The 12,597-nt window shown below is 32.0% G+C and overlaps 1 protein-coding gene and 1 long non-coding RNA gene across 4 annotated transcripts in view; one reads left to right on the plus strand and one right to left on the minus strand.

Moving 5' to 3' along the window:
- Window positions 1-12,597, plus strand: part of LOC126733787 (uncharacterized) — a 57,855-nt gene that overhangs the window by 41,675 nt on the left and 3,583 nt on the right. For 2 of the 3 annotated variants that reach the window (XM_050437187.1, XM_050437189.1), the window contains 5 exons: window positions 1,248-1,405; window positions 4,192-4,438; window positions 7,136-7,987; window positions 10,451-10,588; window positions 10,962-11,173. In XM_050437187.1, the coding sequence (XP_050293144.1) occupies window positions 1,248-1,405; window positions 4,192-4,438; window positions 7,136-7,987; window positions 10,451-10,588; window positions 10,962-11,173 (1,607 nt within the window). The remainder of the gene's footprint in view (window positions 1-1,247; window positions 1,406-4,191; window positions 4,439-7,135; window positions 7,988-10,450; window positions 10,589-10,961; window positions 11,174-12,597) is intronic. The other variant, XM_050437188.1, reaches the window with a different exon arrangement.
- On the minus strand, window positions 6,065-6,611 carry LOC126733788 (uncharacterized). Its single transcript, XR_007659864.1, has 2 exons — window positions 6,489-6,611; window positions 6,065-6,431 (listed from the first exon to the last, which is right to left on the minus strand). It is a non-coding gene; the product is annotated as an uncharacterized LOC126733788 (long non-coding RNA).

Here is a 12,597-nt window from a genome sequence, read left to right on the forward strand (position 1 = left end):
AGTTAATTAATTAGCAACATCGCTTTCATCAAGTTGAATTTATGTATAAAGTCTATAAAAAAATCTGTAATAGTTGACCCTTAACTTGCAAGGATAACTAATTATTCTTAATTTTCTATCACGGAAATTTACGAGAGTGCTAGGAAAAAAATCCTAATTTAGATCATTATCGTAATGATTTTATAATTAAATAAAATGGTTTATTTTAGGCATATATATTGCAAATTTGCTGTGTAATTATAGTTTTTTCATAAACTAACTTAACTTTGACTGATAAAATAAATAAATAATTTGTTGCATTTACCTGATTTGCCAGTTATTTAAAGTTTGTTACCAAGCATTATTAATATATTGATAATATGTAAACTGCTTTATCTCAAATTGCGCTTTTGAATCATTCTTTATTCAAAATAGTTTTAAAGTATGTAGAAATAATATTTAGGAGGGTCACGTCTAAGTTGAAAACTTGTGTGCTTAACTGTTCTCCAAGTTCTTGCATTATTGTAGGTAGAGTTGCATGTTTCTAACTATAAACAAACTAATAAATAGTAACTAACTAATAACATAACTCAACTTTATTACTTTTAGAACTTTTATGAGTAGAAGTATAAGAGGAGTAAGTTATTTTAAGCTAGGTAGCAGGCACGCTAATTTTAACCAAATTTTTATCGTTCGCTAACAAAATAGAGGCGCTCCTAATACACCTTGATGATCAATTAGGTACGTTACTGATCAAAGGGGAGTTCGGAATTAGGCAAATAAGCAATTAAAGCATAATCAGAGTCCTCCTTCCTCGATGCTCCACTGAAATTAAAAAATAAAATTGTATTTGTATAAGCAGTCCCAATTAAAGATATTTTAATTTAGCAGTTGTACTATTAATAGGAAATATGTTTTCTGGTCTTAGTCCTACTACAAACTATCAATATAAAGATATTTATCTATTTTAGGAATAATCACGTAGTAACATTTATTGAGTCGAGAGTTATTAAATTGCGTGAATATTCTTTTAAGATTTTTCTTTTTTACTAATAGTGCGGCTGTACAATTGGTGTAGCCCTAATATTTAAAAAAAATCCAATTTTGCTTGTAGAAGGTCAAAGCTGGAAATTGGAATACATTTTTTAACTTGTCACTTATAATTCAATCCTAAAATTTACCAAAAATATTATCCGTGGTTTGTTATTATACGCTTTAAAATGTCATGTTATTAAATAATTTAGTTTAAAAAATCTGATTTTTTATAGGCCTTCTCCATCCCTGAAACACAAGTCAATACCAAAAGAAGATACAGCGACAGATCAAAGATCGGACGAATTTTCCAGCGGTTCTTTGGCTGGCTCTATCAACAGTGGTAGCTCAGGTTTCGGCAGCTTGCCTAAGAAGAGAACACCGTTACCCGCAGGTAAAATATACAAATATCCTTTGTTTTTTATGCAATTCTCCTTTTTTTATTTTTGTTCTTTCAACCATAAGGAAATAATTTTGCAACCATTATAGGATCACTTTTTATCTTAATACAGTATTGTTGATTTATTATTTTAAAAATTAATTTCACATTCATTGGCTTGCTTTATATAGAACTTAAAACTTAATAATACATACACGACATCCCTCTTTGTCGTATATATAACCGGATATACGTCGATTTAATAGGCTGAGTAACAAAACCACGACCTAATTTGTTTTTCTTGAAATATCTTATAATAACGTTTTTCTTATAATTGTTATGTATAATTTATTGATCTGGGAAATCAGTCACATGTTAGGTCATTGTGTTTTTAATACATATAAAAATAAGTAATACATATTATTTCCTAAAAAAGATATCATTACTTATTATAGATTATCTTTGTGGGATGTATAGGATATATTTTAGAAAAAAAATATCCACAACTATTCTATAATTTGAGAGTTTTAATACATGAGTTTACAAAATAATATTATCACTATTCACTCGTTATTGGTTCGATCCCAACTATTGCCGATTATTATTTTTATTAGATATCCTGTATCTTGTTTATACAATGCCTGCCATAAGTGGAGAAACTTTTTTTTTATCTTGTTCTTATTGAAGTGATATTATAGCAATTTTAGATATCATTTATGAACACCTATAAATCTGTCCAAATTAAATAAAAAACAAATTTTTCAAAAAAAAAAAAATTTTTGTCAATCTTAAAAAAAATGTTTTACTTTAAGGACAACAATGGAGAAACTTTTGAGTCTCATGCTATATTTCACACTATTGTAATGAAACTTTTAATAAAATATTGATACTTTGTAGCATACATAACCTTTATTCCTTATAACCCCAGCACATCGTCTTGGCATGGATTCAAGAAGACTGTGAATAACATCTTCAGAAATTCCATTCCATGCTTCTTCCAAGTCTTGGAATAAATCATCTTTATTATGGAATTTATTAGGATTTGATTGTCTAACTTTTCTCTCTAGGTGCTCCCACCAGTTCTCAATAGGACTCAGGTCCGGACTTTGAGCGGGCCACTTCAAATCCAAATTTGTTGAGAGGTAAACAATTTTTTTACGATTTTGGATGTGTGCTTCGGATAGTTATCATGTTGAAATGTCCAAATTAACGGCAAGTTATCTTCAGCATATGGGTGCATATTATTTCTAAAGATGTTTAAATAATATGGGCAGTATCTTCTCTAGTGGGCCAACAACTTTGCCAGAAAAACACCCCCATACCATGACACATCTTCTAATCAGCTTGTCAGTTCCAGATGTAGTTTTTTTAGGTCTACTTGGCTTCCGAATAATAGCAGTAGTGCCTCTAGTTGTCAATTTAGTTAGCAATTGTCACTTGTTTATTTCCGGCGTTGTGCTTCTCAATTAGGTATAAGTTCTTTTATGTGAACTGATCAATTTACACCTTGAGGCAATCTGGTAAAGAATTGAGCTACTTAAAAATTAAAAACGAACTGATCTGAACAAGAACATTAATAACGTGTGAACAAAAATTTCTCCATTTATGTCCGCATGAAAAAAAGACTTTGCGGTATTTACTCACATTCCTTTGATAAAAATCTGGATTTTTTGTATGTATTTATTTATTGCTCAGTCTAAGATAAACATTTTTAGTACATAGTTGCTTAAAAATATTGAATATCTTATAAGATTGAAAATAAGTTAAAAGTTTCTCATTTTTGGACCGGCACCGTAAGTCTAAAAAAATTGAAAAAAGGAAAGTTGATGGCGGCTACGGTGATCGAACATTAAACCTCAGGAATGAATTCATAGGAACATAAAGGCTGAGCTTCCTTACAAACTTACTTTTTCTTTATTTTATATAAATAAATTGTGCCTTTTTCTTGTTTTAATCACAAATTTGTAGTAATGTGAACTTCGGAGATCTGAAAATCCACTGAAGATGGAAATTATAGAGATAAAAACCAATTTATGGCCAACTCCACTTTTTGCTTCTCTGTTCCCTCAAATGGTTTCGAATAAGACATTTATAAATCCCGCAATAGTGCAGCTTCATATCTTAATCTTTCGAGGTTTCGAGGAGCCATCTGTGTTGCCATGTAATTTATAAAGTAAACCTTTGTTTGAGCCGAACACGTTCTCGCAACTAATCGACCGACTTTTTTCAACTTCAAGTACGTGTCAAATTTGTTCCACTTCTAATTCTCGACAAAGGGATGATTTATACCAATAATTTCTACTTACTTTACCCGTTTTTTAAATGTAAAGTGCTATAATTTAATAGCCTTTTTTTATTTTTTGCTGATTAAGCCACAAATTTCTCTCTAACCCAGAAGCCAAACTTCGGTAAAAACTTCAATCGATTTCTACCTGACCTCGTGAAAGTGGTCTCAGATAAACGGCATGAATTACAAGTATTCTGTCCTGAGAAAAGTGGCTGCAGACGAACCGCTGGTTCTTAAATGTAATTCGTATGATGTGATAATTAACTATACACTTACAGACAATAAACCTAAAATAAGTAACGAATAAAATCATAACTACCAAACGAATAAATCGAAACAAGCGCGCGACATAGAATGAATAATGATAATTCTTGTACCAAAGATGAGATGGCGTGCAAATGTAAGAAGCTCTGGTATTTAATTGTTGTATGGACGCGATGGAAAATCTTAGTGTAACTAATTTTTAATTAAGCTATTGCTGAAAATAACAGTTAAAGGAAAACTAAACTTTCAGAACTTGTTATTGGTCAAACTCTAAGTGAATCCAACCACCTTGCCCCTATAGCAGTTCCCTTTGAGGCGCAATTAAACGATCATTGCCTGGACCAAACTAGCGAACATATTAACTCGGTGTCTGTGCAAGAACCCGGACACAGCCGGAACTCTTCAAATACCAGTCAAATGTCGAAGGCGTCCGGTTATAGCAGCATATCTCATAGCCGGCATAGTAGTAGCGGAGACTCGACTGCAGGACATATCAGGTAAGGTATTCGTAAAATATTGTTCCGGCATATCGGTTTTGGGCATTTAATTAAAAATACGAAGGTTTTCTGTAATTTCATACAATTCTTGGTTACTGTTACCAATTGTAAAGTAATCGAATAGCGAATACGAATTGTTTATATCTATGTATATTGCTATCACTTTATGGATGAACTATTGAAATGTGAATTATACTTGTTGTTCCTAGATGTATCAACCATGAAGGTGAATTTTTATTTTAGAATCAAACAAAAAAAATTGAAACATATGTACTTAATAGCATGGGTTAAAGACTAGAATATTTTCCCTTTAATTTTCAATTTATTCCATTTAAAAAACCAGACGTGCATGTACGTACAACCAAAACGATAATCCATTGTCTATTTTAAAAATAGACTGCTAATGCGACTATTATATTTAGATAAATATTAGATATGCCAAAGAACTAAAATTATGGTCTTTAATATTCTTAACATACCACAATTATGTGTTTACGTTACTTTTTTCTAATAATACATAGATGATTGAGTTAAATTATATATTATTATTTAGGAGATATACAAACCACTAGTTTTTAATGACAAAACATAAGTACGGGTTAGAAATAATAACAAGTTTGAATTTGGTAACCTATCATTTATCTATATTGAAAGGAAATTCTAAAAATATTAATAAATTAGATTTTCATATTACCCTATATTATAAAGAGGGATGAGATTCTGAAATGACTTAATTGTTATTAATTAACATTTAGTGGTAATCAAACCAGTTATTAAGACGTATTAAGTTTTAGTTGTGTTTTTAATGGTTGTCATGTTGGAAATGTTATCAGACTACTTTACTAATATACTGGATGTCTAATAAATTTTAAAAAAGGATTTTTATGCGGTTCCAAGATATTCAGGGTGTGGGGTCGAATATTGGATGATTTTCAGCATATTTGCACAATGTGTTGTGCATTTTATTGATTTTTTGAAAAGCCAAAATTTGCCGGTTTTTAATTTTTACTCAACCATGTATTAATATAGATCAGTTACTTACTTCACTAACTATATAGGATCCAAATACTTTGCCAAATACTACTAATCTACCATCTGCTAAACCTCGTTTCTGGGATTTATATCTTGAATATGTGTTTTTACTTTATTTAAAATTCGACTTCTAGGACTTATTGCTACTTATTCTTTTGTGCGCCTTATTACTAATGTACAGAGTAGGAAAAAATTACAATTTTATGCAATGTATACAAAACTAATTACATCCACATAAACAAGCTTTTTCAAAATCACATACTTATATTAAAACAACAAATTATTTTGATAGTAAATCTTACTTAGTTTGTCTTATTAAATGTTTCAAATCATATTTGTTACTTTGACTAATAATAAAACTAAATTTAATGAGAATAATTATTTTTCGGAGTTATATTTTAGAGATTGTTTGATAAAAATGCTTTAATACAAAAATGTCCAAATGACTAAATATAAGTATTCATTTATTATTTACTTGTGACAAAATGCTGTGACAAATTTCTTACATGTATACATGATGTTAGAAATTTGTTGCCACAGACGCAAACTGTAGAACTCCAAAGTCCAAATTATGTCCAATAAAATTCCTTTAAATTCGGCAAAATTTTTTTTTTCCGATTTATATATATTATCCAATGTATTTCTAAATAGGTTTGCCACAATATTAAAAACAAATCTCAGATTTATTTTATACTAAAATAGCCCATGACCCTATTATTCATGTTTTAAAATTCCCCAAACTAACACCCTGTCTGCTGGCAATTTTTGGGAAATCCGAACGAAATCCGCATTCGCAAAACAATGTACATATGTATATAAATGTTTTTCCATAAGTGTTTTCTTGTATTGAATCCAAAACGCCGGCAGTTATTTACATTTCTTTTTATTCGGAAACTGTTTATCTTCAAGTTTTTCTGTTGAAGTTGACGCAGCTTGGCCATTCGTTATAGACTAAACATTCCTGAAATAAAAACAGTTTTATTGAGTTTGCAGATTAAATTTTGTTTATTATTTATACTTAATAGCGTGCCATTTCGGAACGATTAAGAGTCAATCTACCAGTGTTCGATTTTCGTCTTAAAATGAAGTTCTCGTCCCCAAAAAAAAACACTGGATTGGCATTTGGCATTTCCAGTTATACCTGAAGCAGATGTCAACTTCGTTCAATTAAATGGAACACCCCTATATAGTATTACATTTTTAGATTCTACGTAAAATCTAGCCCTCAGAAGAAAATCCCTGGGTTGGGTTCATCAGAATATTTTAGCTTCGTGTCCCCTAATGACCCTGCCACGTTGACAAATACACAATATTTTCCTGTTCATAGTGTGAACAGGTCGCAAAAAACCAGCCTATATAATAGATATTTAATTATTACTTTTAAAACTTTTAGTAGAATATAAGATGCATGACCGAAAATTCATTGAATCATTTTACCTTCAATTACGTATTAATGTCTTATGAGATAACATAATATCAAATTGTGTGTTAAAAATATAGTTAAAGTTGATAATACATATTAGCTCTCTTTGTATACAATACTGTCGATTTTTTTCTTTCAGAAGAATTATAAATACCGCTTAATTTTTTTTTTATTTGCCGTTTTTTATATAGTTTGCATGCACGCTATCACGATAATATTTGTGTTATTTCTTCTGGAAACAGGAACGCATTGCAGCACGAATCGCTTCGCAGGCCCGTATCCAAATTCCAACGCACTTATACCTTCCCTAAGCACCGCCTAAATATACCCACCACTATTCCATCCGAATCCCCTGGCCCCCAAAATGGTGAGTTAAACGATTCGGAGGTGTTCCACACCCCTCAGAGCAGTATTAGTACCCTATCACATACAAACGGTGAGACTGAGACATTTTATACTCCTCAAAGTGAGTTTATCACGCCAAAAAAGTACGTTAACAACAAAACTAGTGAGCTGGCTCCGTCGTTAAAGTATCAAAAGCAAAAAAGTGTTCAGAGCTCCGCTAGCGAGGATTACAAAACGCCCGATGATTATTTCGGTTCTAATGTTTTCGATAAAAACTTCAATGCACTACAAAAAAGTGCTTCTAGTAGCGTCGTTGAAACCATTCGCAACAATCAATCAAATGAAAATAATTTCTTACGCGGCAAAAACGACAATTTTAATGAAGTGGACGGTTTCGTTAAACCGAGTCTGATTTTTAGACATTCTGAAAATTGTAACAACAACAATTATAACCTTAAGCCGCCGCAAGAGGGCGTGCTTCGCTCCAAAAGTGACTTTATAATTCCCAAAAAGTCGCCGGAGCCACGACGAAACGATCGCACTTGGTCCAAAATCGCGGCTTTTCTTACACCGCGCATGCACCGTAAAGATATTTTGGCTCAGTCCACCCCTGTCCGCGGCCCCGATTCGGGCTTGATCCCTCCCTTTTCCGATCCATTGTCCACGAAGGATACCAGGGCCGTATCGATGGGAAATTTGAAATTGGGCAACGACGGGCAATTGGCTGTTTACTGTGCAATTGGAAGCAGGTAGGTTTAGGTGTGGCCCGGTTTTTGGCATGGTTGGGACTTAATCTGCTGTGAAACTTGTGCTTTTGGTGGTCATCTTTAATAAATAATTGGTTTTGGGTATTGTGCTTTTGGTTGGTTTTTATCATTTCAAGTTTTCAAAAAGTTAACCAGTTACTAATTAGAAATAAATTATGTTAATTTAATAATGCAGGAACAACACTTTATGAAACTTTGAATAAATTATAGTCAACTGTTGATATTGAAATATGAAATGAGGACAGTACACTCTTCTATTAATATTTTAATTGGAAACAAAATAGTGACCAAATTCAGGCATACCGGGTATTATTTAATTACATAACTTTATGGTTTAACGTCCTTGTTTTGGATACAGTGATAAATAAATTATCAGACAGGACAGAAAAAAAGACGTCTTTACTGTACAGCGTCTTTATTAGATCTTCACAATGCTAAAAAAGTTCTAAAAAAGGAATATCGAATTATGTAGTTTAATATTATGTATGCAGAAGTATGGTAACAAAATACTAATGTGCAGAAAAATTTTAATAAAATGACTGATTGATTACACATATGATTGAACATAAATGATTTCTTTGACTTAAATACACAATGAAAAATAAATTAAAAGCTTAAATAGTTAAGTGACAAAACTGTATTGAGTGAGGTGAAAAGCAGAAAAGGCATTAAACACACATATCCAGAAGTTTTGCAATTCGTCGCTCTATCGCGCATAATGTCATTAATATTTAAAAAATGTGCAATAAGCGGATCTATATAGCACCACTAGAACGATGAATTGAAAGAATTGGCAATAAAACAAATTCTATTATGGGAAATTTATGCATGATAATATACAGATTAGGTTTTTGAGCCAACATTGACTACAGAACAATAACTTTAGTTTTTTGTCGACACATTGACTGCAGAATATTAACATCAGTATTTTGTCCTGGCCCTCCCAGTCACCTTATCTAAACCGGATCAAAGATCTTTGAAAAATTGTTTACAAAAAAAATCATGATCATAAAATTACTTAATTATTGCTATAATTAAGAGTGACCATTTGTTTATTTGGTCACCAGATTGCGAATTTTATCGGTTTGAACGCAACTGGTACTATCTCATTGACGGTGGAGAATTTAATTCAAAACTATGACTCCTGGATTAAATTTATAACTCTGATCTAATTAATCATTTGTAGAAAAATTTATATCATTACTAAAAGGTTATTTAGGAAAGAAAAGGCATGGGGAATTAGTTTGTAGTTATATAGAGTCTAGATATTTAGAACATAGATATATTTGTTTATTAGTAATAGTTTTTATGTAATACCACTCGAAATACCTCCTATAGGACCAAAGCTTCAACTAACCGTACGTACAATTTTTATTATTATTGGTAGTACCATGTAGATTTATATTTTAGATAAGTTTAGGCCAATGATACTTTAGTTATACTTTATGTATTTACACAATAGATTGTAGCTCTATGTATTATCATAAATTGTATTAACCAATGCCTCATATAGTTCTCTAAGAATAATGGTTTAAGCTTAAGCTAAGCAAGTAATAATTTCAAATCTGAATACGTGGATGCTTCTCGTAATCCGTGCTCCAAAATTACTGTTAATTAATCTTTCTAAATGCTCTTATGTTCGCCTGATCGTTATCCTGTTAAGACCTGGACTTAACGTTAGCAATATTAATTACAGTTTTAAACTATTGCAATTTAAAGTTTTAGATAATATTAGATGCTTATAGGCGTTTAATGGTATTGAAGCAAATTTAGCGAAAAATGTAAAAAGTACTAAGCGAGGGTACGTATAGCAGCCCCATTCTACGCCGTGCACAAAGACGTGATTTATCAAAACTTTCGAGTGTTTTTGGATACATTTTATTAATTTTGAATTGGAAACGTCTATAGCAGAGATAACTTATAAATATTATTGAAGTTTTTTTTTTTATTAATAACGCGTTGGCGCAGTCATATAGAAGAAATTACATATAAAGTAAGTTAATGAGATTTTTTTTTTGGTTTTTATATAAAAAGTATACCTTTTTCGGGAGAACCGGTTCTGTACTAGCTACAATTAATTGCACAATCAAGTCACTAAAAGCTAAATGCATCTACAAAATATTAACTGGTTGCTATTTTACACCTTACCGATACTAAAAAAATAATTTCTAGCGAGGACAAATGTTTCCTGATCGGTGTTTCAGTACATCTCGAATTTTTGATGAACGACAATAACGTGCCATTATATTTACTAATTCATTCTAAAAATACCCTAATAAGGGGTTTTGAAATAAAAGTACTTCATTTCTCGTCGCATCTTTGTTTAATCGCTCATTGTTGCAACACATTGTTTATTATCTTATTTGCTTATAATATAATATTTTCCATTCCATCCTCTTAATTGTTTTCCTACATATATTAACATTCTTACTAACACTACCGTAGGCTTCACCGCAAGATGCTATTAGAAGGTGTTTCGATAACAAAGCTACCAACCTGTGATAGTCCGCCGGAAGATCACACAGAGGAGGAAAACTATTTTCCTGAAATCGAACACAGGAGATCAAGCACCACCATATATGTGTTAGTTTGTTAGCTTTTCTGACTTGTACTTATTTTTTTGTTTTTAAATTTGCTTTTTTGATTCGATTGCTAATTATAATTTTCTTGTATTTTGTTTTACGCATCATTCAACCACAAATATATTTTTTAAGCGCCACCATCATGGTTAAATAAATAATTTAGTTCGAGTAAGATACATTTTCAACAACACTTAATTGCATAACATCATAAAGAGACATCAATTTTCATCCACTAATTACACTATATACTATTACGCTTAGTGCTTGATTGCTTTATTATTTTAGGTAGCATTATTTTTCGACACATAATTAGAATTAGCATAACGTATCGAACAGACTATGAACTATTTTTTAACTCTTTAAATTTTCTTCAGAAACCCGAGCTCTGGTAGTCTGCAGACGAACAGCGATACCGGTTCGTTAGATAGAGCCAAAGCAGCGTACGAGAGGCGAAAAAAGAACCCGATAGCGCAGGACGACACTGGCGTGTCCGGACGAGTGGAGACCACCAGGGTTAATCCGGAAGAATGTATAGCAGACTTGCTGAAAAACACTAATCTGGGGCAGGCGGATGATTCTGCTGAAAGTAAGTATGAATTGTATCTAAATGAGGCTCGTTTTAAGAAAATTAGTGCCGAAAATGTAAACATTCTCCTAAACATTTTGAAAAAAAAAATTATTTTGGTTTTTGAAATCTGCAGAATGTTTTGTTAATGTTCCCTTAGACTCGTTTGAAACTTTTATCTTTTAGTTTTTGATTAACAGGTATCGAGAATGTTTTACTTTCGTTTTTCTCTGTCCAGATGGATAATTTATGAAATTTTTATTACGATATTATTTAAATTATTGATAAATCGCAAAATATACTCACTGACTTAAGAAGTGTTACACCCAGAAGGAACAAATTCTTAAATTTAATTTTTTTGGCAATGAAGTTGTCTTACATCAAGAATGAAACCATAACATTTACAAGAGTTTTTATACACAAGTAATAAGAAAAGAATAATAATGTTTTTCGTGATCCCTCAGTCTTAATACACTCCTGTATATGTCTAGGCATCAACAAAATGAGATCATCGATGTCTGGTTGTGGCACCTCATTCCAAGCAACTCGAACTTAGCTGTGCAAGAGTCTGTGGTGGATGATGCCTCCCATCATATCCCGCACATGTTAATGCAATTTTAATTCGGTTAAAGGGGTGGTTATGGCAAAACAGTAACGCCTGCTTCTTGAAAAAAGTCCGTAGGATGACAGCTATATGGGGGCAAATCTGCTAGATCGCAGTAAAATGGTTTGTATGACATTGTCAACAAAGAGAACCGGTGATCGGCTACCATAGGCAATAGCCTCCCAAACAATTATTCCAACAGGCCTGCGCTCTCAACAGCAAATTCAATATCACGCCGTTTTCCACGGTGACGTCTTACGGTTCTACGCCCATCGTGCATATCTAGACAGAAACGCGATTCGTGGCTGAAGATGACATTGGGCCATTCTGCCTCCCAATGTTGCCGTTCTCTGCTTCAGATCAAACTTTGACGACAGTAGTGCGCAGTCAGAAAAAGCACTAATCGTGGATGTATGAAAAAAGTCTAAGGCTCAAAGACGACGATAAATTTTACGCATAGTAAAAGATATACTTTTTTCTCCAGTCAATTAGGCAGCGATCTGACGCATAGTAGCAAAACATTTGGAAGTTTTTATTAAACTCTGGCACATATAGCATTTCACAAGCTTATAAAAAGATGTTTGTCTTTGCGCATAAAAATTAGATATCATAATTAGTGGTAAGCATATTTTTATAAATATGTGTACAAAGTTTTGTTAGCACATGTAAAACAGTAGTCGACTAACAAATTGAGTAAATATAGGAAAAACTTGCAAATAAAATTTATACTCTCCTATCAGTAATTAGTACATAATTATAAAAATTCTGTCAAATGTCACTATGATGACACCTCGACCTGCTTAGAAATGAATTATTTTTCTTACAACTTTTTTGATAGTTT

Source organism: Anthonomus grandis, chromosome 3 (genome assembly GCF_022605725.1).
Source record: "Anthonomus grandis grandis chromosome 3, icAntGran1.3, whole genome shotgun sequence".
NCBI lineage: Eukaryota > Metazoa > Arthropoda > Insecta > Coleoptera > Curculionidae > Anthonomus > Anthonomus grandis.